Below are 27,374 nucleotides of genomic sequence, written 5' to 3'. Positions count from 1 at the left end.
TATATGGAAAGTTAATTCTCGTCTTTACGAAAAACTTACTATAAATAAACTTAATTTAACTCAATTACAATTACACCTCAAAATACAAAGGCACAGACAGAAGAAGAGCTATGCCCAAATTTTCCACTGTGAAAATAATAAAGTAAAAAAAAAAAATGGATTCTAAATATTAATAGTTTTTAGATTTTATAACTTGCTTTGAGTAACTAATAAATGGATATTAGAAGTTAATACCTCTTCATCCAATCCTTTCCAAATAATTTAGAAAAATGGTTTCTTTACACATAAAGCATGTGCATTGTCCCATTTATAAATTTCGATGACATTTCCATTCATTGAGATATCTACCTGCAGCATAAACAAAAAAAAAATTTTGTTCCCGTAACTTACAATGCACAGAAAAATACCTTAAAAATGCAAATATTTATTTAACTTCCCATCAAATTAGTGAGAAAGTTTAGCCCATTCCACATTTCTTTCTAAATATAGGCTAAAAAATTAAGAGTGGCTTGCTTTTAGCCCTGTTAGCTTGACATATGTTTTTAAAATACTTGCCTGATTACATGTATCTTAAAGTTATTATCTTGTTTTTATATCACAGTATATATGGCATTTCTTAATTCAGCAACAGAAAGGCACAACTAGCAAGCAGTAGAATTCAGTACCTGAATTATTAAACTGATGTCCAGAACGGCTGCAAACAAAGTACATTCAACACAATGTACAGAACTGGGAAAAAGAAACCTAAAAATTTATTTTTCTGAACATTTGGTCCATTAAAATGCCTCCCATGTTCAACATCATGGGTAACAGGAAAGATGATGGCAGTGTAAAAAGAGGCAGTAAATCAATATGTGGTAGCATATGAATTCTGGTCTAGTAATTTATATAGTCTGGAGATGGCTCCCACAGTAAATAAATGTTAAATATATCTGTTAATAACAATATACCTGTATTAAGTCCAAATACACAGAAACAACTGTTTGCATATTATTACTGATTTTATAATTCACCCCCAGTTAAAAAAACTTAGGCATATTGTCTTATATATAACATATACTAGATACACAGGTATCTATCAATATATATTATATATAACTTGAATCCATAACAGCACAAAACTGTCCAAATGTTACCTAAACATTCTAAATGGACACATATCATTTTTCAGTGTTGAAATAGCTCAGCTGGCTGAAATCAATATCTGGATGTGCAATGATAAAATGCACTGGCCCTTATGAATTTACTTAAATAATTATTTAAGTTAAATTCCTGCAAAAGCCTAACTCTGAGTTGGCTTTTTCCTAGAAAATATTTTTGTATGTCATTAACTGATTCCCACCTTTCTTATCATAAACAATCTTTCTTCATCAGGATATACCAATAAAAAAAAATACATAAGGAGCCAAAAAACTAATAGTGAAACCAACCATTCCATAGGTAATATAGCGATAAGGAAGTTCAACTTCCATGTGCTGTCTAGCTTTCCGAATATCATCACACGGTATACTGAAGACTTTACATGCTAAAGGAATGGTGACCTTTTTCATCACACATCTGACTAATAATACAAATGCCATCCCTATAAAGATCCGCAATATGGCTTTTCCAAATAGAGTCACAGTAAGGGGGGGCCTAGCTAAAGGTAACATATCCAGGGAAGGATCTAATACTAAGCCCACTTTATAGGCAATATGAGATCCACATGCAATTCCAGCACCACTTCCTAGAATCTCAGCTGTGTCTCCTCGTGATGTACTCCAGGTATCAAGAGTAAAAGAAAAAATCCCCAATGCTAAATGAAGCCCGATGATAATTAATGGAGCATATTTGTGAGTTTGGTTGAAGTTGTCAATCAGGTCCGTAAACGGATAGAAGATAGCTAAGATTAAAAGGGTATATAGGAATCCAGCAATAATATCCTGGGAAAAGAGAAAAGTAGAGTTGTTTAGTATACTATTTTTAGCAGTAAAAAATTCATGTATTTCATAGTTCAAATATTACAGTTGTATACATATTTTAAATATCATATCCTCAAAGCAAATTTTATCAACTGATCATACAGTAGGCACTAAAAATGGTTATAACTTTATTGATAAATAATAATTGTTTAAGTAAGTTCATTCTTATATAAATTAACTACATTATGCACAAATGTATAGTTAAATCCTAAACAATAAATTATTAGACTATATAGTTCTGATTTTGGGAGAAGAAAGTAAATTATTTAAAGAAATATCCTTCATTTTCATGCACTTAAATATGTAATTATTTCCATGACTCAAGAAGATACAAAGCATAGGTAGTTTCTTTTATTAGTTCATTCATTCACAAAACAATTACTTATTGAATACGGGTACTATTGATACTTTAAGGGCTGAGAATACATTGCTTTAAAAATGACAAGATTACTGCTCTCACAGAACTTCTTCCGTAGGGATGGCTGACGATGATCATATAAGTGAACAAGTAGATGAATATGACAATTTGCAAGTGGTTAAAATATTACAGAGAAACTAAAACAGAACAATGGGATGACATGATTTTTAAAAAACTGAAAATTATGGAAGCCTTTCTCAGGAAGTAACACTTGCACAAAGAACAGATTCTAAAAAGGAGTTGGTCCCAAATTTCTAGGAAATGCGTTGTTGGTAAAGGAATATCAAGTGCCAAGACCTTGAGGCAGAAAATAGTTTAGTGAATTTGCAAGGAACTGAGAAAAATTCAGTGTGACAGTAGTGAGCAAAGAGAATAAGGATGTGATAAGAGATTAAAGAAAAAGGCATAAGTCAAATCATGTAGGGTCCTTATAGGCTAAGTTAGGAGTTTAGATTTTATTCCAAAAATTAGAGGGACCTACTGAAAGATTCCAAAATAAGACTATTACACAACATGATTGACATTTGTAAAAGAATACTATATATGCTATGTAGAGAATAGAGTATAGGAGAACAGTACAGAAAATAGGAGACATGTAAGTAAGCAAGAAAGGTTGATTATGTGGCCCATAACTACATGAATGATATCCAAGATGATTCCTAGTTTTTCAGTATGAAAAACTGGGATGTAGAAAATGGTTTACTGGAAGAAATAAAACTTATTTTTTTTAAACTTTGCTGAATCATTCCTTGCATGAACAAAAATATTCCAGGATATTCACCTTAAAATGAAGAATGCAAAAAAAAAAAAAATGAAGAATGCAAAATCCTGAATCTACTATCATTGAAAAAATTCCCAAGAGGTCGCTTATATTTATTGCCTTCACTTCTTTGTCTTATTTTTTCCCATAAGCTCATTGTTGCACTAAAATTACTGTTTTAGTTTTCACAGATACTAGTTATATTTATGCTGCCTAAAAAAATGTTCACTTCTCAACAGTATTCAATATCATTAAGCAGCACGTTAGATACTCAAATGTTTTACTGTCTTAAAAATGCTATCATATAATACTTAGCACAAAGGAAAAGATGTATATGTAAAATTACAAAATCAACATCTATGGAATTTATGTCCAATAAAAGACTACAGTATTAACCAGAACTCTGAATTTACTAGTGTGCTGACTCCCAAGCCTATCACTCTGTATTCTTCCCACACTGTCATAAATCTGAATTTTAGCTGACTACATAGCCTGTTCTCAAAAACTGCTTTATAACATAAATCCAAAATAAAGATTACTTGGGCCTGGTTCTTTTTTAATTTTATGAAAATGGTTATTAGTAGGCAGTCTCCTTTGATTTGCTTTTTACACTTAACATTAAGTTTTAAAGATTCATTCATTTTATGCATTTGCAGGTCATTCACCTTTACATCTGCAAAGGTAGTTTACTACAGGATTACATAATTTACTTACCCATTTTCCTACGGTCAGTCATTTAAGCTATTTTCAGGTTTTGAGTTAATTCTTTGGTTATGGCTGAGAAAGCATTCAAGCTTTCTTAATTGGTATCTGTTCTTAAGCCAACCAGGAATATTACAAATAATGCTATGTTTTCTTTTGAAAGTTTAGGTTTGGTAAAAGTCTGTAAGAGTTTTTCAATGAACCATGCCTAAGAATAAAATGGCAGAATGATAAGCTATGTGCATGTTCAATTTGACAAGAAAATTTTAAATATTCCTAAATGTTCACAGAAATTTACATCTCATCAGTTTTTGGTATTCATAAATGCTTAATTTACATTTTCCTGATTATAAGTACCTTTTCACAAGTTTATGGGCAATTTCTTTTCCATGTAATGTGTATTTGTATCTTCTAGGCAACTACTCTTTTATTCACACATATTTTACATCACTGGTCATATTTGGACAAGGTATGCTTGTATGCTTTCTCCTTCCATGTATATTCCTTGTAAAAGTCCCACTACAATTTACCATCACCATAGTTCCTTGTGCTCTTCTCTCCCTATTGTGGTTCCTCTACTTCCTGCTTCTTTGCAGAATGTCTCTGATTTATAGTTGCCTGCTAATACTTTTATTTTTTTATTTTTTTTTTTAAGATTTATTTATTTGTGCACACAGAACTGGGGTACAGGCCAGAGACTCAGGGGTGGCGAAAGACTTCACCAGAGACAGAGTGGGGAGCAGAACAGGCAGATCAACGAAGTACGCTGCTGAGGGGAGCAGCGGGTGGGTCAGGAGAGTTCTGCCACACCATGTGGTCAACCTCCGGGGCAGGCGGAATCGAACTCATGCGGAAGTGGTTTCAGCTTCTTAGTGCTGTGCTTTAACCCGCTGCGCCACCAGGGAGGACCAATACTTTTATTTTTATTATTGATATTTGGTTCCCCTATATTCCTCCTATAAGTGAAACCTACAAGTGAAATATTTTCTTTTTCCTTCTGGCTTATTTCAATGAGTATAATCCCTTCTGGCTCCAAATGTGTGGCTATGAATGGCAGGAGTATCTTTTTTGATTGCTGAATAAGAGTCCACTGTGTATATATACCACATCTTCTTGATCCAATCATCTATTTTGGGGCTTTTGGTCTGTTTCCATACCTTACTTATTATAAATAGTGCTACAATAAATGCAGGGGTGCAGGTATCCTTTTGAATTAATGTTTTTGTGTCCTTTGGGTAGATTCCTAGGAGTGGAATTGCAGGGTTATCTCCATTTTTAGTAGTCTGAGGAACCTCTATACAGTTTTATGTAGTGTTGGACCAGTTTGCATTCCTACCAACAGTGTAAGAGAGTTCCTTTTTTCCACATTTTTGCCAAAATTTCTTGCAATTATTCTTTTGGACTTTCATTTTTTTCTTGGTGATTTACATGATTTCTTTATATATATATGTATATGTATATATACAGTTTTAATATAAATCCTTTATCAATAATGTAAATCTTTTTATCAATAATTTGTTGTGAGCATCATTTTGGAGTTTACGACATCTCATTTTTTGAATAGCAGCTTTTGATAAACAGAAGTTCTATATTATAATATAGTCATGTTTATCAATGTTTCATGGTTAAAAAAGTCTTCCCTCCCCCCAAAAAAATACAGGTATGTTTTTTAAAAAAAAAAAATTTCAATTCACCTTTTATAGTAAATATATTCCAAATTTTCACTGAATATCAACTAAATAACTCTTTGCCATGGGTTGATTGTGTCAACAGTCAGTTTTAAACCAGGTCTTCTATGACAATTCATGGAAACATATGAACTATACATACTGAATTTTACTGTAAAAACTCCAAGATTTCGTGGATGACATAATCAAATTGTGATTATGTTTTTGGATATGAGATATCAAATTATTTTACAATGAAACTTCTATTCATTTTTCACATCCCTAATTGCCAAAGGTTACATTCCATTTGCTATCTTTTCCTTTCTCCTGTAACAGTAATTAAAAGCCGCATCTCAAGGCACAACCACTGGGTTTTGGCTTCTGGATTAGAAACTGTTAATTTTTTATTTAAATTTCACCATTTTCACTAGAAAGTTACTCAAAGTTTTAAGTTAAATGCCAATGTGGAAATGTTCTAAACTTTTTAATTCTATTATAGAAGGTGAACCAAGTTATAGATGTTTAAATAAATGATAACTGATGAATTGTATATATAAAATATATATGTAACATATAAAACATATATATACAACTACAAATTTATTCTAAAGTAGAAGAAAAGCTTAATAGCTCTAAATTAAATATCTGGAATTTTCTCCTTTTCTTTTCTAATGATCAGGAAATAGAAATCCAGAAGTTAGTGATTTGCTGAGACTAGAATTCAGGACTCCCTACAGTCTCCTGGTGTTTTATTATTATCTTAAATAGGATATTATTATAACATAAAACATTTCTTTTGTAGCCAACTATCCTGGTTCTAATTTTAAAATGCCAGGGTTTCTATGAAATAAAATGTATCATTGTAATGTACTATATTTGATTAAACAGGTACTATTAAGGATGGTTTTTGAAACTTTAATTAAAATTCAAAGTGAATAAATAATCACTATAGAAAATAAGATAAACAATAAGAAACAGTTATTAACCAGGAATAACTACATTAAAATTCTTAATGTTTACTGTTCTAGGTCTTTAAGACATGTTTTTGGTTTTGTTTTACTTGATCTAATTTTTATTTTTTGTTATAAAGTAGGTTGTTATAAAGAGGTACATACTACTTTTTAGTCTTATAATACCTTCTTGAATAGACTTTCCACATAGAGATATAAAAAGTTTTGGTACAAACCTAACAAAGAAAACACAAAAAAAGAAAACTTCAGACCAATCTCCCTAATGAACACTGATGCAAAAATCCTCAACAAAGTCTTAGCAAACAGAATCCAACAATGCATTAGAAGAATAATACACCATGACCAAGTGGGCTTTATCCCAGGAGCACAAGGATGGTTCAACACCAGAAAATCAATCAATGTAATCCATCGCATCAACCAACAGAAAAATAAAAACTACATAATCATATCAATGTGGAGAAGGCATTCGACAAAGTTCAACACCCATTTATGTTTAAGGCCCTCGAAATCCTCCGAATAGAAAGAACATACCTCAACATGACAAAAGCCATATATGACAAACCCACAGCCAGTATTATCCTCAATGGAGAAGAGCTGAAAACCTTTGCCTTGAGGTCAGGAACAAGACAAGGGTGTCCCCTATCGCTACTGCTCTTCAACATAACACTGGAAGTTCTAGCCAGAGCAATAAGACAAGGAAAAGACATACAAGGAATCCAAATAGGGAAAGAAGAAATAAAACTGTCCTTATTTGCAGATGATATGTTAATCTACACGGAAAACCCTAAAAACTCCACAAAATAACTAATCAAAGCCATCAACCAGTTTAGCAAGGTAGCAGGATATAAAATCAACACACAAAAATCAGAGGCCTTCCTATACACAAACAACCAATCAGAAGAAACAGAAAAAAAAAATCCCCTTTTCAATTACAACAGAAAGAATCAAATACCTGGGAATCAACCTAACAAAAGAGGTAAAAGACCTATACAAAGAAAATTACAAAACACTGTTAAAAGAAATACAGGAGGACACCATGAAATGGAAAGACATCCCCTGCTCATGGATTGGGAGAATTAACATCATTAAAATGGCCACTCTACCAAAAGTAATATACAGGTTTAACGCCATCTCAATAAAAATCTTAATGACATTCTTAAAAGAAATAGGAAAAATATTGATGAGATTCACATGTAATAACAAAAGACCTCAAATAGCCAAAACTCTCATGACTAGGAAGAAAGAGAATGGAGACATTACAATCCCAAACTTGAAGCTATACTACAAAGCCATAATAATCAAAACCGCATGGTACTAGAACAAGAACAGACATAGACCAGTGGATTCGAATAGAAAACCCAGATATAAACCCACAGGTTTATGGACAGCTAATCTTTGGCAAAGGAGCAAAGAAGATACAATGGTACAAAGAAAGCTTGTTCAGCAAATGGTGCTGAGAAAACTGGGAAGCTACATGCAAAAAAATGAAACTAGATCACTACCATACACAAAAATCAACTCAAAGTGGATTAAAGACCTAGACATAAAAACGGAAGCCATAAAATACCTGGAAGCAAAGATGGGCCAAACACTATATGACATACACTTCAGCGACATCTTTAAAGATAGAGCACCCAATGCAACAATAGTAAAGGCAAGAATAAATAGGTGGGCCTACATCAAGTTAAAGAGCAAAAGAGACATTACAAAAAACAAAGAGACATCCCACTGATTGGGAAAAAAATTCTCACATAAAACTAGCAATAAAGGATTGATCACATAAATATACAAAGAACTCAACAAAAATAAACAACCCCAAAAAATGAGCAAAAGAGCTAAAAAGACACTTCTCCAAAGAGGAAATGCAGATGGCCAACAAGCATGTGAAAACATATGCAACATCACTTGTAATAAGGAGATGCAAATCAAAACCACAATGAGATACCACCTCACCCAGTGAGAGTGGCACATCTTCAAACAACTAGCAACAACAAATGTTGGCGAGGATGTGAGAAAAAGGAACTCTCCTGCTGCTGGTGGGAATGCAAGCTAGTACAACCACTATGGAAAACTGTTTGGAGTTTCCTCAAATTGCTAAACATGGAGCTTCCCTACGGCCCAGCAATCCTACTCCTAGGTAGCTACCTAAAAGACACAAAAACACTGATTGAAAAAGATACCTACACCCCCATGTTTATCACTGCTTTATTCACAATTGGAAAGACATGGAACCCACCGAAATGCCCAAAAATGGATGACTGGATTAAAAAGGTGTGGTACATATACACAATGGAATGTTACTCAGCAACCAAAAAAAAGAAACACATGTCTTTTGCAGCAACATGGATGGAGCTGGAAAAGATCATGCTTAGTGAAATAAGCCAGAAAGAAAAGGAAAAATACCAGATGGTTTCTCTCATAGCAGGAATATAAGGGAACAGGCCAGAAAATAATGATAATGATGAACAGCTATATACCAGAGACATTTTGTGGGGGTGGAGTGGGGAATGGTATCAGAAACAGCGGGAGGCGGGAAATGCACTGGACTATGGTGATGGCATATGGGTGATTTGGTGATGGGAAGCCCAAAGGCATTGCAAATGAGATGGAAAAATGCACAAAATGATGTAAAGATAAATTATTATATATATAAAAAAAAAGTTTTGGTACAATTTTGGGTGAATGCCAATTACAACATATTCCTATTTTACTAATGTAGAAAGAAATAATAGCTTTACAAATACTCAGTGTAGTAACTTTAAATGAGCTGCGTTTTACTTTAAGAAATTAAATGTTGAGACTTAGGTTTGACAGTAAAGACAAATTTAACATAACAATTCCTCTCTACTTTTCTGATGATCAATTTAGTGAATTGCCTGGATGATAAAAATAAACTAATAAACTAAGCATTTGTGTTGTGTTGTAACATTAAAAACTAAGCATATGGCAAATACTGAATGAAGTATTCATTATAAATTAATTAGAACTCACGTCTTAATGAAGGTATCAACTTGGCTAATGTAGTAATTAAGCAACTTTTAGCACCTTACACAACATACTACCTATTAATTCCATACTAATTTCTCAATAAGCAATGAAGATACAAATTATATTTAGGAAAATAGTTCAAAATACAGGCAATTACTGAAACACTATAGAAAAAAAGTAAATTGTGAGAATATACCGATCTACAATGCAAAAAAGGGGGTTCATTATGTCATTTTATATTTTTTATTTGCTAAAAATCTTATGTTATTAAATGATAATGATATATTAATAATTGCTAATATATGATATCAATATACTATGCTAATATATAATTAGAATATATTTACATATTGCATGATTGATATATGAATGTTGTGTTAATATAAGTAATGTTAACATCATGTATTAATAATTACTAATATATCACTAGCATCATATAATGATCTTATATACTATGTATAACTATATTATTAAAATATGACATATATTAATATAATGTATGATTAATATAGTGTGTTAATTGATTACATGATTATTAGACATATATGACTAATTTGTATGATAGATAATTAGCAATATTACTTAGGAATAGTTGTACTTATAACACAGAATCATAATTCACAGTGCTTGCAAGTCATTCATGACTTTACTTTTAAAAGTAAAACAAAAACTTGGAATATAACTCAGTAGCTAATCTAAGTAAAGCTGATAAAACATTCTATAGGCCAAGATGGTTTTGAATAAAGAACTGTAGTTGTAGTTATCAGACTCATGACTTGAAAAATGTATCAACATTGTTTTTACTTCAGCTGACTCACAAACAGATATTATTCAGTATATAAAAAATACTAAACTACTAAACTACTAAAACATTCCCTTTTTCTGGGAATGGAAGGGGAAAACTCTAAAAGACACAAAGATGGATATTTTTCATGGATATTTTCTGTGACAAATATTAGGCTTGACAGAAAAATGTGGTATTTACTCTCATAAAATTAGTAGATAATTAGTTAGGAAGATAGAATTACAGGTAAATTCACAAGTTATATTAAAATAATTATAAAAAGTAAAATATAAAGAGTTTGCATATTAAAATAGCATTTGGGGCTTGAAAATTTACAAGTGAAGTGCAACTGCTGAAGACAAGTTATCTAAGTAAGAAATAGAAACTCACTATCTGTACAGCTATGAGTCCAGCTAATAAGATTTTTTATGAGTAGAAAATTCAAAAAGCATTACATTGCTGTTAAAGACAAAAATTCAATATAACCCATCAGAAAATTTTGGGTTCCTGAAGTAGTTTATATTCTCCACCATTTTTTTGATCCTTTACCTACAAGATAACACATGGCATGTTCACTGAGTGTCCTTTGAGGAGATAAGAACATTTCTTTGAGGACTGAGGAATGAATAATATAATTAGGTAAAGAAAGAGAAAAGGTCATTCCAAGCAGGGCTTACAGATTTCCTGAAAGTAAGAAACATACTTTGTACTAAGTAAAACATAAGTAGACTACAGTAGGCTACTAAATGCTGGGTGGAGTGATGTCAAACAGGAAGGGCTACTAACTAACTAAAAGCTGTTGCAATATTGGGTTAAGAAATGACATAGGCCAGAATTGATGGAATATCAATAGTAATAGAGAAAAGGGAAATGATTGGGTGTGGCTAATGAGCTTGTGCTTCTATTGTCTTTGAAAGTGAATTTCTCAAAACATCTGATATGAGTTCTAAAATACCACTGGGAAAAACAAATCTAGATTTTATATTTAAATACGTGGCACCAGTATAGTTTAAGTTCATTTAATTTCTAATGGCACCAGTATAGTTTAAGTTCATTTAATTTCTAGTTACTAGGTCTTCACTAATAAAAGTAGAACTCTCTTTGGTCTCTGTATTCACATTGTTGATTTTGATACAGCAGTAGGAGAGGCCTAGAAGAAAATAAGAAGGCAAAGCTGAAACTAAGGAGAGAGAAATGTTTTCCTGAATACTTGGTTATTGGGGTGGCTGGGAACAATTTCTATAAAATGCATGATTACTACATTAAAACTTCACAAAGCATGATACTGGTAATTTGCAAAATAGAAGATTTATAATAACTGTATTTCCTCATTAAATTTGTAAATAATTAAGTATAATAAAATTGTCATCAATTTCAGAAAAAATAAAGCACTATGAATACAGTATTTTCCTTACCAGAATGGAGTGCATTCCCATGTAAATTCTACTTAGGCAAACTAGAGAACACCAGCAGGGAATAAGAATCAGTCCATATATAAGGGGATACTAAAGGGGAAAAAAAAATAAAATTAGTAAATAAATTAGATTAAATATAAACAAGAAAATAAAAAAATAAATCACTATACTACAATCTTCCAGGAAAACAGAAGCAATGTGCTATTGCTTTTTACTCCCTGTTGTCTCCCCAGGACCTAACCCTAAGCAGGGTACACAGCACACATTCACATAATTTTTTTGCATGAATGAACAAAAGAATGGAATCTGCTGTTTCTAGACTGTTCTCTGTGGAAAATGTCGTTTTTGCTTTACAGTAAAGACTCAATCACTACAGAAGAAGAAAAACAGGTAGGAGACCTGTTTTTAATGAAAACACTTCTGGAATCCTGCCTGAATCTGGTCCATGTAGGAGTATTTGCTTCCCTTGGGAGGAGAACTAGATATTATCTTCCTCTTTTTTCCATTAGTGAATGCTATTTGCAATTTCTGTTGACATTTCCCCATCTTGTATGCAATATTTAACACATAATTTGTTTTCTATTTCTGTGCCTGAAATTTCAAGTGGTAACCTTATTGAGAAAAATTTTGGTTAAGATATTGGGAACTGAAAGGGTAAAAATGTAAAATGCTAACAACCCATACTTGATAAAGAAGTGGCCTTGAAAAAGTTCCTAATACTTGAGAGGAGGAGGAAATGATGGAAGGGCATGGTTCTTAGTTTGTAAAGGAAGTAAGGAACACATTTAGGGTCATCAATGCCTGAAGACTTCAAATTTATGAATGGAGTTAAAGCATAGATAGTTCAGTAAGAGTTCAAGATGGCTCAATAAGAAGTCAGATTGAGTCACTATTACATTAAAACAGTAAATAGAAATATGGTCAAGAGTACAGGACTTTGATTGTGGGAATAGGTTAAATTATTAAATAACAGGTAGTATAGGCTTTACTGAAAAGCTGAGGTTTAAGGCAAGGCTGTGTGGAAGCAAGAAAATTAATCAAGTGTATCTCTGAGGGAAGACCATATACCAGAAAGATGGTACATACAAAGCAAAGTCTCTAATGAGAAAATGTGGCTGCAAAGAAGTTAATATGATCAGGGCAGAGAGAGCTCAAGTAGAAAAGGTGAGTCCTGAGCAAGCAGAGGAGGGGCCAGAGCAATTACAGACTATAAGGCCACTGTGAAAAACTGACTTTTATCTTCAAAGAGGCATTGCAGGGTTTTGAATAAAACTGTCACACTCAATGCTGATCATCAGATGGCTGCCAGGTAAAGATTAGACAGTAAGGGAGAGAGGGTATAAACAGGGATACTAGTTAGGAGGCTACTTATATAAAACAGATGAGAGAAGTTTCTGTCGCCGTAGCAGGTCATTTTAATATTTCTGTTAACTTTTTAAACAACTGTTTAATAAGCAAAGGAGAACTGAACAAATAATAAGAAAATTTCCTATGGTTTTCTCTTAAATTACATCAAGTGGTAGAGGAAAAGGAGTTTTGAGCAGGGATACTGAAAACTGAATACTTAACTTAATACAATCCACATTTATTGAAATTTACTATCTCCAAGTAACATGAGAGTTAGGAATGTTATCAAGCTAGATGTACAACATTTAAATTTTTTTATATTCCTTTATCCCACTCCAGTGGATCTTTAGACCTCACTGGAATAAGGTGACTACTTGGGAAAATAAATCACTTTTATTTTTAATTGATTATTTGATTTTTTTCAGTATGTAGTTTATAGCTTCAGAATATATTCCCCTAGTTATTTTTGTGGAAATACATTCTGGGGAGCAATTGATCCAATTCTGACTACATAAGTTTCATGTACATACATCGGGCAAAATAGACTTAAAGTGAAAAACCTATATTCCAAGGACAGAAGGAACATATATACTGACATAGGAAATAGGGATCAATTAATTCAAACATAACAACTATAAACATATTAACATCAAACAACAGAACCTCAAATAAGTGATGCAAACAGTTTTATAAACCAGTCTTATGAGCAATGAAAACTACTTTTCCACACAGCTCTTTTCCACCATAACTTTGCAGATACATTAAAAATTCTCCCAGTCTTTTGATCATGCCTCAAATTCATTGCAATTTGAACATTTTTCAAGCTATCATCTTTTGAAATGTGTAAGTCAGTCAACACTATAGAGTAACAGCTTAATATTTTCCTTAATCTGGGTATGGCTTTAAACTTCTTTTATCTGGATATGGCTTTTAGTTTTACACCAGCGCTGTCCACTATGCTTTTTCTTTTTAATGATTATCATCTCGTGACTCCACAAATTTAACTATTTTCCTACTTTTCATAGTTTTATCTTATGTTATAGACACTACTTTGGCACTTTCCAGAGTAGCCTTACATCATAATAAGGTCAGTAAGTTTCCTTTCCCTTTCACTAAATGTACTGTATTGTTGATTCACTAACATTGAACTCATGGGCAATGAAACTCCAATTTTGAAGCAATGAATGTTATCTAACAAAAGTATTTTCTTTGAACAGAATATCACAACTACTTGTGATTATGAACACTAGTCAGCTCTTTATCATTATGCTTTTCAAATAGCAAAACCACAAAAAGGGCATAAAAATGTGAAAAACGGCACTAAATTGCTCGTTTTTATAGTATACTAACTGAAACAAGAAGGTAGAGTGCTTGCTTGTTCAACTTCAGCTGAGAATATGCACACTAAGGTGACTCAGAAGTTTTGCCACTCCCCATATACTCGTGAATGTACTGACTTTGGGGTTACATATAAATTTGAGTAGGTGAGTTCAGAAATAGGGATTCCATGAGTAATGAAATGTAAATAAACCAGTGGACCAAAGAAGAATTAACAAGTGAAATTAGAAAATACTTACAGAAAACACAACACAATCAAATATTATGGAAGGCAGTAAAGCCACCCTCAGGGAATTTATAGCAGCAGAGGCCTATCTTAGAAAGAAGAAATCTCTCAAATCCGTCAGAAAGTGGGGGTTGGGGGGAGGAGGAGACATTGGAGAAGGAGAGGGGAAGAGGAGGAGAGAAAGAGAAAAAGAATGAAACTGGATTAACACCCCATATCATACACAAATATTAAGTCAAACTGATCATATGTAGGAACTAAAGCCATAAAAAGTTTAGGAAAAATGTCAATTTTTATTGCCATGCATTAAGCAATAGATTATTTTATATGTAACACCAAATGCATATGCAACAAAAGAAAAAAAAATAAACTGCTTTATCAAAATTACAAACTCTGTGCAACAAAGGGTATTATCAAGAAAGTGAAAAGACAACCTACCAGAATACTAGTAAAAGTCTCTTAAAACAGTCAAAAAGACTGGACTAGATTTGCTCCCTTGCCCTATCCTGATTTAATCTATTACTCCTCTGCATTCCAGCAATAGCCTTAGCAATAGCCTTCTCATTGTCCATGAGCACATTGTCTAGAGCACATTTCCTCAAGATAGGCACAGCTTGTTCCCTTGACTCCTTCAAGACCTTATTTAAATCTCTCTTATTTAAATGTCTCAAAACAACCCTATTTATTAATCATAACTGCAATCCTCCTTCCCTGGGCACCTTATATGCCTTTTGAGCTTGATTTTTCTCAGTAACCATTATCTTTGACATACAGTATATTTATGAATTAGAATATATCTTATGCATGTATTTTACATACATTTCAAATAATAAAATTTCTTTTAATTATTGCTAAGTCCTTCCTCAAGAATATAAATTTCACAGGAGTAGGAACCTGATTCCTGTTATATTACTAATAACAACAATAGTCTCTAGCACATACTAGTAAGTTGATAAAAATCTGTTGAATGAAGTAAACATGTCTCCTGCCATCAAGGGTACTGATCCTACAATTTCACATTCATAACTTGGAATCAAAGGTCAAAGTAGTAGCATCATTCAGGTCCTGTCTTAAAAGTTGGGCTATGTTAACCTTCCGTTCAAAGAATATCTATTAGGATCCCCACAAATAACCACAATCTGAAAATCCAGTGACGTTAGAAAACAGAATTTCCAATGCTAAATTTGGTACAAACTTTGAGACAGGATTTTTAGTTTAGCATTTTAGACTACAATATACCTTCCCAAACAAAAGTAGCATAAGTAATATTTTTCTTCATGGTACTTTCCATACTGATAAGATAATAGGTAAAATAAAAACTGACCTATAAAAAAATAAATATAACAATAACAAAAAATCTGACCTATATACAGTAATTTAATGTACATATTAATGAGAAAAATGTGAACCAAAAATTTTTAGCTCAATCTTTGCTTTGACTTATTCACAGCTGATGTCATCTAAATTACTGATTATTACACTCAAGGCACAAGGTATCAACTTGGAAATAGGAATTGTTACATAAGTGCTAATTATAATTTTAACTGCATCTTATTACTCAGCGATCAAAAATCACAAATCCATGCCATTTGTGGCCACATGAATGGAGCAGATAGGAATTGTGCTAAGTGAAATAAGTTAAAAGGAAAAAGAAATATCAGATGGTATCACTTTCATGTAGAATACAGAGAAGCCAAACAAAGGGTCAAAAAGACAAACTTTATAATTAACCCTTGAAAGCTGACCACAGAACTATGGCATCCTGAGCAGTAGGGATGAGAGCAAAGTAGGAAGGGAACACAATGGAATATGGTGATATCCTATAGGTGCTATGGTGGCTAGAGTTACAGTAACTATACTGAAGTGGTAGAGATTCTGAATTTCCAAAATACCAACAGTGTAAACCAATGTTACCTCAGTTAAAAAAAAGAAAAAAATATATAACAAGAAATTTCTCAATCTCTGGAAAAAAAGAGTCTCTTGGATAATCCAACACCCTTTGGAACAAAGGGCCAGAAAACTTCTCACTGTCTGTGCATTCTGTGTAGATATGGTTTATAAGAATTCTTACTGAAATCTAGTCTGGTAATAAATAGCTCATCTGGAGTTACCTTAGTACTTGAGAGAGTGATTTTCAAAATGTCAAAGGCATTGTAACAGAAAACTCAGATGTACCTTTTGCAATTATCAATTCTATGACAATCCTACTTCCTGCTTTTTAAAAAAGTCTGAACTAGGAAAACTATACAGCAAACCAACCAATTTCTGACTTTTGATACATATCTGTTGCACTGTCCTCCATGTCACTATCACTACCTCAATTCCTACCTATTCAAATCCTGTACTTGTCACAAAAAACTGACTGGATTTTTTTAGGTCAAAATTCAATTTTTATGCATATATAATAAGAAAATAAATAAAAGTTCAAGTCTATGCAGATTATTAGATGAAATGACTATAGATCTGTTCTTAACTGCAATGTTAATAGAATAAATTATTTTATTTAGCATATAATTTACATATGCCATAGACACTATTCTATGAACCTTGCCAAGAATAACTCATTTAATCATCAGAATTCTATGGGGGAGGTACTGTAATTTAAACTGAGGAAGGAAGAGGCACAAAGACTTGCTCAAGATCAAAAAGATACTAAGTTATGGAGGTGAAATGCAAATACTGAAGTCTGATTCCTAAATCTGAGGCTAGGCACAAATTTCACTTAATTAGAGGTAGTAGAGATCTTATCTAATCTTTTCATTACACATCCTCTTACAGGAATACTTATATAAACATTTTCTTCTGCCATTTTACCAAGTGACCTCATTCTTATAAGGCATCACATATAATTAACTATCACATATAATCAGAATTATTTTCTATATTATGACATTTCATTCACATTCATTGAAGTTCAGAAGTCGACAAAATGACTTGCAATCAAGGCAGTCACAAGGTAATGTAATTTTTCAAGTCAGAAACTTTTAACAGAATTTAAAAGTTTCAGAGTAACTTAAATATGGGACAAGGACTTTGACAGAAAAAATCCTTTCTTGTCCCATCTTTTTTCTGACTACAAAAATCTTCTATTAAATGCAACTCCTTATAGTGTCTTTCTACTTGCTGAAGCGATGCTGCCTGATTCATGAATTATTTAATAAAGCCAATTAGATATTTGAGTTTATTTGGATAAATGTGGTATTTTAATAACATTAAGACTTTTACAGGGACATTAAAATATTTCATTCCAAAAAAATGTTTTCTAGAAACTTTTTACTGATAGAAAAATTTATGACAACTTATTAGCATTCTCCAGAGAATGTATACATACACACATACAAACACACATAGTACATTCTTTCATAAGTAGATACAGAGAGCTTGTTCATCATATGGGGGAATTGGCTTTTTTAAGGATTCTGGAGGCTGACAAGTCCAAAATCAACAAGGTAAGCCAGCAAGCAGGAGACCATGGGAAGATCTAATGTAGTTCAAAAGTCCAAAGGCAATAAACTGGCAGAATCTCCTCTTTCTTGAAAGGCAGTCTTTTCTTAAGCCTTTGAACGATTAGAAAAAATCCCACCACATAACGGAAGGTAATGTATTTTAGTCAATTTGCTGATTTAAATATTAATACATCTGAAAAAAATCTTCACTGAAACATCTACAGAAGTTTTTGACCAAAAATCTAGGTACTATGGCCTACTGAAACTGACACACACTTAATCACACATAATATTAAATACAAAAGAACCAACTCCATACACTTTATGCTATCAATTATTTTTAAATTGTAAGGGGAAAAAAATGTTAACACTGCTTTTTGCTATTTGTTTTATTTTTCAATTCTCCTTTAAGTACTTAACTTGTTTATGACATCCTCTTTAACAGTGTTTTACAGTATTACTCTCCATTTCTGAAATACCCTTTCTTTCACATCCACTTTCCCATTATAGTACAATGTATATTAATGATATTGTCCAATCTACACCTGTCTTGACGCAATACTGTAGAGCCCTGGAGACATACTCATACAGTGAGATTTTGCTCAGAAACTTGGCCCCAGGAAAGCAAATCCATTGGCTGGGGTGAGTCACTAGGATTCTTCTTTCTAATAGTAATTTGAAATCAAGTCAGAAAGGTCTGTAAGTCTCTGCTGTGCACAGGAATTTGGAAATGATACAAAGTAGGAGTGAAGCAGACATGAATATTCCAAGACAGAGACAAGAAAACAGAAATAAGAGAATATACAACTCCAAGTAACAAAGGTGGACTGTGCTTTTAGTTCTGATATTTTTTCCAGAGTTTTGTTCCAGTTCCGTGGAGGCCTAGAAGCACCTTCTTATCCTTCACTTCCATGATATGCCCCTCTAATCTTCAAAAACAGTTCTTTCTTTCTTTCTTTAAGCTAGTCTTAATGGTCACTGGAACTCCTACAATATACAACGCGCACACACACACACAGTCTAAGATAATGTCCTACCTCTCAAACTGCTGCTTGACAGACTCTGACCAGGTTCTTTTTATTCCATCCCACTCCTTAAATCTTGATACCTTTAAAGGCTTTTCCCTAGACTCTCAATTCTCACTGTGTGTACTCTCCACTATGCAATATTCTCCACTTTCATCACTTCATTCCATGCCTCTATGCTAGTGACATCAAATCTAGCCAAGCTGCTTTCTCAGACTGAACTGCCTCACAGATAGCTCCAAGTAGTTGTTTTACAGACACCACCAACTCAATATAATAATAAAAGTGAATTAATCTCCTCCATATTCCTGCTTCTTTCTCAAATCTGACCTGCTTTCAATACACTCCATCTCTTTAACTACTAAGAAACTGAGAGGGCTAATCCTTTTGTCCATTTTTTCCCTTCCTTTTCATCTATCCAAGTAAGTGGCTGCCTAGGGATTGAGGAATGGAGACTACATACTATGGATATGGGGTATCTTTTTAGTGTGATAAAAATGTTCGAAAGTTGACTGTGATGATGACAATTATATGGATATACTAAAAGCCATTTAATTCTGTATTTTAAAAGGGTGAATTGTATAGTACATAAATGGATATACTAAAAGCCATTTAATTCTGTATTTTAAAAGGGTGAATTGTATAGTACATAAATCATGTTAAAAATTAAAAAACAAAAAACAGTAAGTAGCAACATTCCCTCTTCTACCATAAAGTATTAACTATTGTAAAACAGCCTTTGTACTGGAAATGAACAGAAGACTAGACACATTATATAACTGTTTTCAGATATTAGAAAATAACCAACACAGGGCAGTGATTCATCAGAAACAACTGAGATAAACCCCATGATTACCCTAGCTTGCCGCTGGAGGCAGTTTCTAAGCTATGGCAAGAGAGGAGAAAGCAAAACAAAGGCCAGCAGTATCAATGAATTAAAGGGAGAGAGACTGGAGTTCCTAAGTTTCACTGTAGCCATAATTTGTACATAATAGAGAGGGGAAACTGCATAGAGAATGAGTCCAGGGATCAGTAGCAGGGTCTCTGCAAATATTTGGCTGTGTACCAATCTGTGCATGTATAAAATGAAAGTGAGAGGGGGTACGTGGGGAGGTAGTAGACCAAACAATTCCCAAAGCTCACCTAGAGCTGGAATTGCTTTCCTCCCAAGGAGCTTGCTGAGAGAATTTGAATAGACATATTAGTAGTGAGGACATATTAACATTAGATAATGGTTATTCTGGGCCTGCTTAGCAAAACTAAAAGACTGAACTGAGAAGTAAATTTAACTATAAACCAGGAAAAAACTAACACTGTTTAAAAGAATACAACAATAAAATTCTATTAAAATAACTGGGTTCTATTTATGCATAAATAAATAAAAATAAATCTTTAAAAAATTACCACACAAATAAGTAGGGGAATGTGATCTATAACCAGGAAAAATATTACAATTACCAAAAGATAGAATTCATAGGTAAGGACATTAAAATAGCTATTAAAACTCTTAATAAATATACTAAAAAATATAAAGGAAAACAGAAACATAGAGGAGAAATAAAAGATTTTTTGAAAGATCCAAACTGGAAATTTAGACAAAAAAATATGTTGTAGCTGAAATTATAGCCCACCCTATTTGGTGAATTTACCAGAAAAATACAGACATTGCAGAAGAAAAGATCAATGAACTTGAAGTCATAACAACAGAAACTATCCAAAACAAAGTACAGAGAACAAGATACACCACCATCATTATCAGAGCTTCAGTGATCTGTGTGACAAATGTTAAACAGTCTAACATACACAAGGCATGTTCTAGAAAGGGAAGATGTAAAAGAAAAGGAGAAAAAAAAATTCAGGAATAATGCTGGAGTATTATACAAAAATAATAACCATGTACTTTGAGTTCTATAATATATATAGGTGTAAAACAATGATAACAGAAAGGAGGGGAGAAAAGTAGATGTACACTGTTGCAAAGTTTTTACATGATACTTAAAATGGTATAATATCTGAAGTTACAGCAACCACTAAAAATATTAATAAGTAAAATGCTAGTCCTAATATGAAATAATCTAACAAGTACAGAGAAAGGTTTTGAATAGGTAATACTAAAAAAGTCATTACTAAATAAATTAACAGCATATTAATACATTGGAACATCAAATAAATTATGGCATATTAATACATTGGAACACCATGCAAATGTGATAATTCTTTTATAATAAGCTAGGTCATTCTTTTATAATATGGAAAGTGTTAATATGGAAAGGCAATATTATGCACTTATATGAGTCAGTTTGTAGCTAAAGTGCCTGGGTTTGAATCCAGACTCCATTAAATACTTGCTGAGTCACCTTGAGCAAGTCACTGAACTTCCCTCTGGCTCAGTTTCTTCTGCAAACCAGTGATAATATTAATAGGATCTTTAGTCATCTGAGGCACTTCAAACAATCACAAGCACAAAATTAATATTCATTAATTGCAGAATAAAAGATAATCTTCACAATATATTTCAAAAATAAAGACAGCACTGATAAATATAGCCTGGACTATGGTCTGAACATCACAGTATATTGCCATTTGTATGAAAAATCAGCTATATATCTCAACAAAAATAAAGACTATTTCTAGAAGGCTAAACAAAAAAACTACAATAATAAATACAACTAGAAAAATATCCTGGTAACAGTGCAACAAAAAAAGAAGAGAAATGTACTCCCTACATTTCTTACGTAAATATTGAATTTTCCACAATATATTACCTATTCAAACAAATACAATTAACTTAAAATCAAGAATTGTTAATAAGCACTTATAAAATCAGGGAAATGTACATTTCAAATAAAAGTATCACTCTAAGCAAAAAGAAATCAAGTAGCAAACCAATTTGATTTTTTAATAAGTTGTGTTTCTTACCAGAATTACCACTGGTCAGTTTCCCTTGTATCTTCCTTGAAGTCTTTTCTGATCTTTGTCCTTTGTGATCTACTTTTGTAACTTCTTGTCTTTCTTCCTTTTATCTTTTCACAATCTCACAAATCTTTCTTTATTATCTTACAATGAATTATACTTTGATAAAGTATCTTAAGTGGTTTTCCCCCCCAGTGCTCTTAATATGCTTAATCATGCTTTTAATTAATTTATATTAGGAAGAGAGAGAAAAAAGAATGATCAACATTTCACTTTAGTCAATAATTTAATACATGTTTAAGACAAATGTTGGTAGATCATGTTTACGTGTGTGTGTATGTGTGTGTACAGTCTTCTCAAAATATGTAAAAGTTGTTTTTTGTTTTTTAAGAACATAATCATAACTTTTTAAAATATGTCTTATTGGGCCCTCCCTAGTGGTATAATGGGTTAAAGTGCAGCAATACGAAGTTATCTACAGCCACTGCAGATAACTAGTTCTACCCTGGCTAGGGAGGTAACCCACATGGGGTGGCAGACTTTTCCTGACCAGCCTGCTGCTTCCCTCAGCAGTGCATTTCAGTGTATCTACCTGTTTTGCTCCCTGCTCTGGTAAACCCTCTCACCCCCCACATCTCTGGCCCATATACCCCAGTTCTTGTAAGCACAAATACAATAAATCTTTAAAAATAAATAAATAAATGTCTTTTTGCAAAGGTACTTTAAAAAATCACAATGTGGGGGCCCCTCCCTGGTGGTGCAACTGGTTAGGACGCAGCACTGCAAGCTGGTCACAGCTTCTTCAGCTTCAGTACTGAATTAGTTCGAGCTTGATCCCTGGCCCCAGAGGTGATCCACCTGGCGCAGCAGACCTCTCCTGTCTCACCAGCTGCTCTCCTCAGCAGTGTACTTCATCAATCTGCCTGTTCTACTCCCCACTTTGTCTCTGGTAAATCCTCTTACCACTGGCCTTTACCCCAGTTCTGAATGCATAAATAAATAAATCTTTTTTTAAAAAGAAAAATCACAATGTGATTTGAAAAGAATCTGCTGTGTAAGCTCTGTAGCCTGTTTAAATTCAGTTTCCACTACTTCCTACTTGTGTTATTTTAAGTAAATTACTTAACCTCCTTCTATCTCAGTTTCCTAATGTGTAAACTGTATTTATAGTAGGAACAAACACTGGAACATTTAAAGAATAGACTAAATGGTGATACACATCTTAAACAATATCTGACTCAAAGTAAGAGCTTAGTAGATGTTAATAATTATATTATATAACAATTATTACCATTAAATGTGAAAAATATGGATTGGTTGGGAATGGATTTGGCTATAAAGTGTGCCATGACATACTATTTTTTAAATGATGTTCAGCTAAAAGTCTTATATTATTAAATCACGTATACAGAGTTCATTACATACCATATTATTTAAAAATTAAGAATTTTTATTTCTGCTAAGATCATGCACACATAACAGCAAAATGACTTATTTTCAATTATTTTTCAAAAGACTATGTTCTTAAAATCTGGTGCTTCTTATTTCCTATCTTTTTCCCAATTCAGGTTAAAAACAATTCCAATGAATATGAAAGCAATAATCACTATCCTAGCCACTGGATCTCCAGTTATTTAATGCCAAGAGAAATGCCATAACACTTTCTATCATGTATCACCATAAAATAATTTTTCCAGAATAGTATAACAGTTTGCAGGCACATTGCTCCCATCTTCCCCTTGTATTATGCCTTTTAAAAGTTTGAAGATGAGACTTGCAAAAGAGCTCAGACAGCAATGTAGGAGAAATATAAAATACATTCTTATGATCAAGAGTTAAGTATATTAGGAGTTGAAGAAATTACATTTTTTTTCCTTATGTATCTTTGTGGAACCTCAGTAAAATGCAGTGCCCCTTAGTCATCTAATGGATCACAATCTATGAGCGTAAGGTACAAAAATGAGCACTTTAACACATTTTTTTTTTTTGCCTGTCATCTTAAGAACAATTGAGGAATAATGAAACAGAAAGGGTTAATTTAAAAGGTCGTGTGTAGGAGGTGAATCTTGAGCAGATTTCAAGTAGGCAACATTAAGTGGCAGGGAGGAGTGAGGTAGTTATTCCAAACCAAAGGGATGGTATGTGAGATAACTAACTCAGTTTCGGGAGACATTTCAGCATCCTAAGCATTTAGATGTAACCACACCTCTCCTGAATAGGCAATTGGGGGCATAGAAGATGAACAGAACTGTCTACCAAAACTGCTAGCAATTAGAAAAACACCGGGCTTTCCTTGTTTAATTTTTAGCATAGCTCCCAACATTTTTTGTTTACTTACCCACTTTAGAAACATAAGCCTCTAAAGTACCACAATACTGACAGGGAAGAGGAACCAAAACCTTAAGCAAAGGAAGGTACTTTTGTTTTAAAGTCATACAAGGATTTTGTCTTCATTTTTTTAATGTACTTATCTGTTTTTTATGGAAGTAACACTGGTTTATGACACTCTATGTGATCTAGGGGAATAGGTTCAAACCTCCTCAGAGATAACAAGGAGTTTTTTTAAAAGTTAAAAGGTAAACAAGTCATTTTGGTTTTTACTGGAATTACATTTATAAACTTAGAACTTTCATGTAAGGGAGTCTTTCTTTCAAAACAGCTGACCAAAAGATAAACAATTACCCAAATTTAAATGTTCATTTAAATTTAAAGTGAAAAAATGTAAAATTAGAAATTTTAAGTAATACACAATTTTAATTGTAATCAAATTGGTCAGTTTCACATGGGTAAAAAAACACTTTGAGACTGGGTGATTTCTAAAATCCTATCAAGCTCATTTCTAAAATAGCAATGACATACAACTTCCTCAATATGAATTAACTATACTAGGTTGTTTAGAATTTATAATGTAAGCTTATTTCAAAATATTAGAATATTGACATATACTATATATACAGGGATCAACTGCATCCTGTAAAAAAATTAACAATACAGTTTTCAGAATTCCTTCTAGCATGTGTTCTGTATAAGCAATTAAAAAAAAAACTTTCTCTCACTTTGACTGCTAGCATTAACAGTATGCAAACTAGCCACTGGAGGAGTTATAAAAGGCTCTAAGTTACAGATACCCAAAAATCTCATGAAAATAAGAGATACATCATCTTTAACTAGCCAGTATATATATCAAATATTAACTTATTGATAATCTTAAATTCTGACATATTTAAATTAAATAAAATTTGAGATAGCTACCTATCAGGCAAAATAAGCAACTTCATAATCTGAGTATCATTGTATTATCTATCACCCTTGGTTAAATAAGAAAAACAATGTCCATGGTACTCTTCCCTCATATTTCTGTCATTCTTAGTGTACACATTACATATTTTCCACCTTACTTTAAGAGAGATGCACTGCACAAAGTGTCAGTGGATAAGATTTTATCTAAACTGAAATAAAATCTGAGATAAGTAAGTTTATCATTATGGAGTTTTACAAGAATGTGTATTTCTCAATGTAAAAAGATTCTGTGCTATAATGGCAAAAAAATCAAGGAAGGCTGATTCCTTATATTCTCCATAATTATTAACTTAATCCCTGCTTCAGGGACAGGTCTGCAGGAAGAACAAATCTTAAAATTTAAAAGGCAGATAAAATGAGACAGCAGTCCAAGAACATTTTGCATAATTAAGAAAGAGAATTGGATTTTAAATCTAAGTAACATTTATAACCCATGAAAAGCTAAAAAATGAGGGGCCAAAAGAAGTAGGCAAACTACAAACATGTGTCATTAAATATGTATCCCTGATGACTGTCAGGTTGACCCTGTTGTCACACTTACCCTCTTTACACACACTCAGTAGCCTCATCAAGGACCCTATCAGAATAACTTTAAAACTATGCATTTTAAAAACAAATGCAACAATACTGATACTACAGATCAGCGATCCAGGAGATAATTAAACCTTGTGTCTATCTGTGAGTTAACAACCACACCCCTTCAAAAGAGAACTCACTAGCACTGTGCTCCCTTAACGTGCATAAAGAGAGGCTTTTGTTTAAAATTCATTACTTCATAGCCTGGGACGACCATGTTTGTTTTGTAATAATTATGGTTTCATAAACATGGTCTCAGAGTCAAGCTAAGGACTTGACCTATGCCTGAACAGAATCAGTTTGGGGAAAGACACCACATAGTGAAACTGGGTCCTAGCCACCTAACAATTAATTTAAAGGAAATTATAATTAATCACAATTGCATGCTATGCATCGCAAGAATCAAAACCATTTAAAAATTTAAGCAATGCTTAATCATAATGCATTAAGCCCACGAGCAGAGGTTCCTTTGGGGTCAAAGAAAGACAACTATTAAAAGACAGTTTGACGGCTGTCGGTAATTTTTTTTTAACCTAGAAAGGGCCTGGGTGCTGGTACAGTGAAAGCCTCAGGAGAGGTCTGGGGAGGGCAGAGGCCACATTCATGTAGAAACTGTGGCAAGCAGGGGGCTCCAAGTTCTTTAACTTCCCCGGGCTGAGCGGGAAGAGGAGAGGGAGAGGGAGGCTTCCTTACCTCCCAGCGACCATAGGTGAGGAGGACCATGGCGATGGGGATGGCGGTGCCAGACATGGCATGGGTGGAGGGCAGGCTGTACTCGGAGTTGTAGAAGACCTCCAGCTTGACCACCGGCGGCGCGGCGGGCCGGGGCCGGCGGATGATGTCCTTGGTGCACTGGCCCAGGTACATAACCAGCACCCAGATGACCACGAGCCTCCGGCCCACCAGGGGATCCAGGTTCCAGATCCAGAAAGGGAAGAACAGGATGTAAAAGAGTTCATTGCCCAGCTCCGTGCCAAAGCAGAACAGGTAGTAGAGCGGCCAGTTGCTCACGACGGCCAGCTCCCCCTCCTCGCCCGTCAGCGAGTTGCGGCGCAGGGCACCGGCGCGCCGCGGCGAGGTCGGGCCCAACTCGGCAGCCAGCCCGTTCCGGACGCCGTTGGGGGCGCCGCCGCTACCCGGCTTGGCCGGGCACTGATTGCGGTCGCTGCCGGGCGGCTGGGGGCCTCCCGACGCCCCCGGTGGCCGCGCCCGGCACCGGGCTTCTCCGGCGAGGAGCGCCCCCGCTCTCTCATCTTCCCTCGGGTCGGCGGCAGCCGCCGTGGAGCCGCTCCGCGGCGCTTCCACCCCGCACAGCCGCTGGAAACGGGCCACTTTCTGCGGCTCCTGCAGACAGACAGACAGCTGGGTCAGGCGCTCCCTCAGCGACATGATAACGGGACCCGCGCAGCCCTCGGACGGAAGGACGGCGACTGGGGGGCCGTCCCCACGCGCCCCGCCAGCGGCAGCGGCAGCAACAGCAGCAGCAGCAATGCCGCGCTCGACCCTCTCGGCTCTGCCTAGCGACGGCGCCACAGGC

At 34.1% G+C, this 27,374-nt stretch overlaps 1 protein-coding gene across 2 annotated transcripts; it reads right to left on the bottom strand.

Moving 5' to 3' along the window:
* Positions 1–262: 262 nt before the first annotated feature.
* SGPP1 (sphingosine-1-phosphate phosphatase 1) lies at positions 263–27,368 on the bottom strand. 2 transcript variants are annotated; one of them, XM_004681795.2, is made up of 3 exons: positions 26,531–27,368; positions 11,667–11,756; positions 263–1,922 (listed from the first exon to the last, which is right to left on the bottom strand). In XM_004681795.2, the coding sequence occupies exons 1-3, from the start codon at positions 27,224–27,226 to the stop codon at positions 1,371–1,373; spliced, it is 1,338 nt and encodes a 445-aa protein (XP_004681852.1). In that variant the 5' UTR covers positions 27,227–27,368; the 3' UTR covers positions 263–1,370. The 2 variants fall into 2 exon arrangements, with proteins under 2 accessions (XP_004681852.1, XP_012580112.1); XM_012724658.1 differs by lacking the exon at positions 11,667–11,756.
* Between the last annotated feature and the right edge of the window lie 6 nt (positions 27,369–27,374).

This window comes from Condylura cristata, unplaced genomic scaffold (genome assembly GCF_000260355.1).
Source record: "Condylura cristata isolate star-nosed mole 26May11 unplaced genomic scaffold, ConCri1.0 scaffold00013, whole genome shotgun sequence".
NCBI lineage: Eukaryota > Metazoa > Chordata > Mammalia > Eulipotyphla > Talpidae > Condylura > Condylura cristata.
The sequence above is the reverse complement of the archived record's forward strand: the minus strand, read 5'-3'. Positions and strand labels throughout refer to the sequence as shown.

What these genes read in the sequence shown, in the direction of transcription:
- SGPP1 (XM_004681795.2), bottom strand. Translation starts at nt 27,226, where the DNA reads ATGTCGCTGAGGGAGCGCCTGACCCAGCTGTCTGTCTGTCTGCAGGAG. An exon ending in TCACCTATGGTCGCTGGGAG is followed by an intron (nt 11,757 to 26,530) that starts GTAAGGAAGCCT and finishes TTTCCCCTTTAG; the next exon opens with TATCCCCTTATATATGGACT. An exon ending in TGGGAATGCACTCCATTCTG is followed by an intron (nt 1,923 to 11,666) that starts GTAAGGAAAATA and finishes CTCTTTTCCCAG; the next exon opens with GATATTATTGCTGGATTCCT.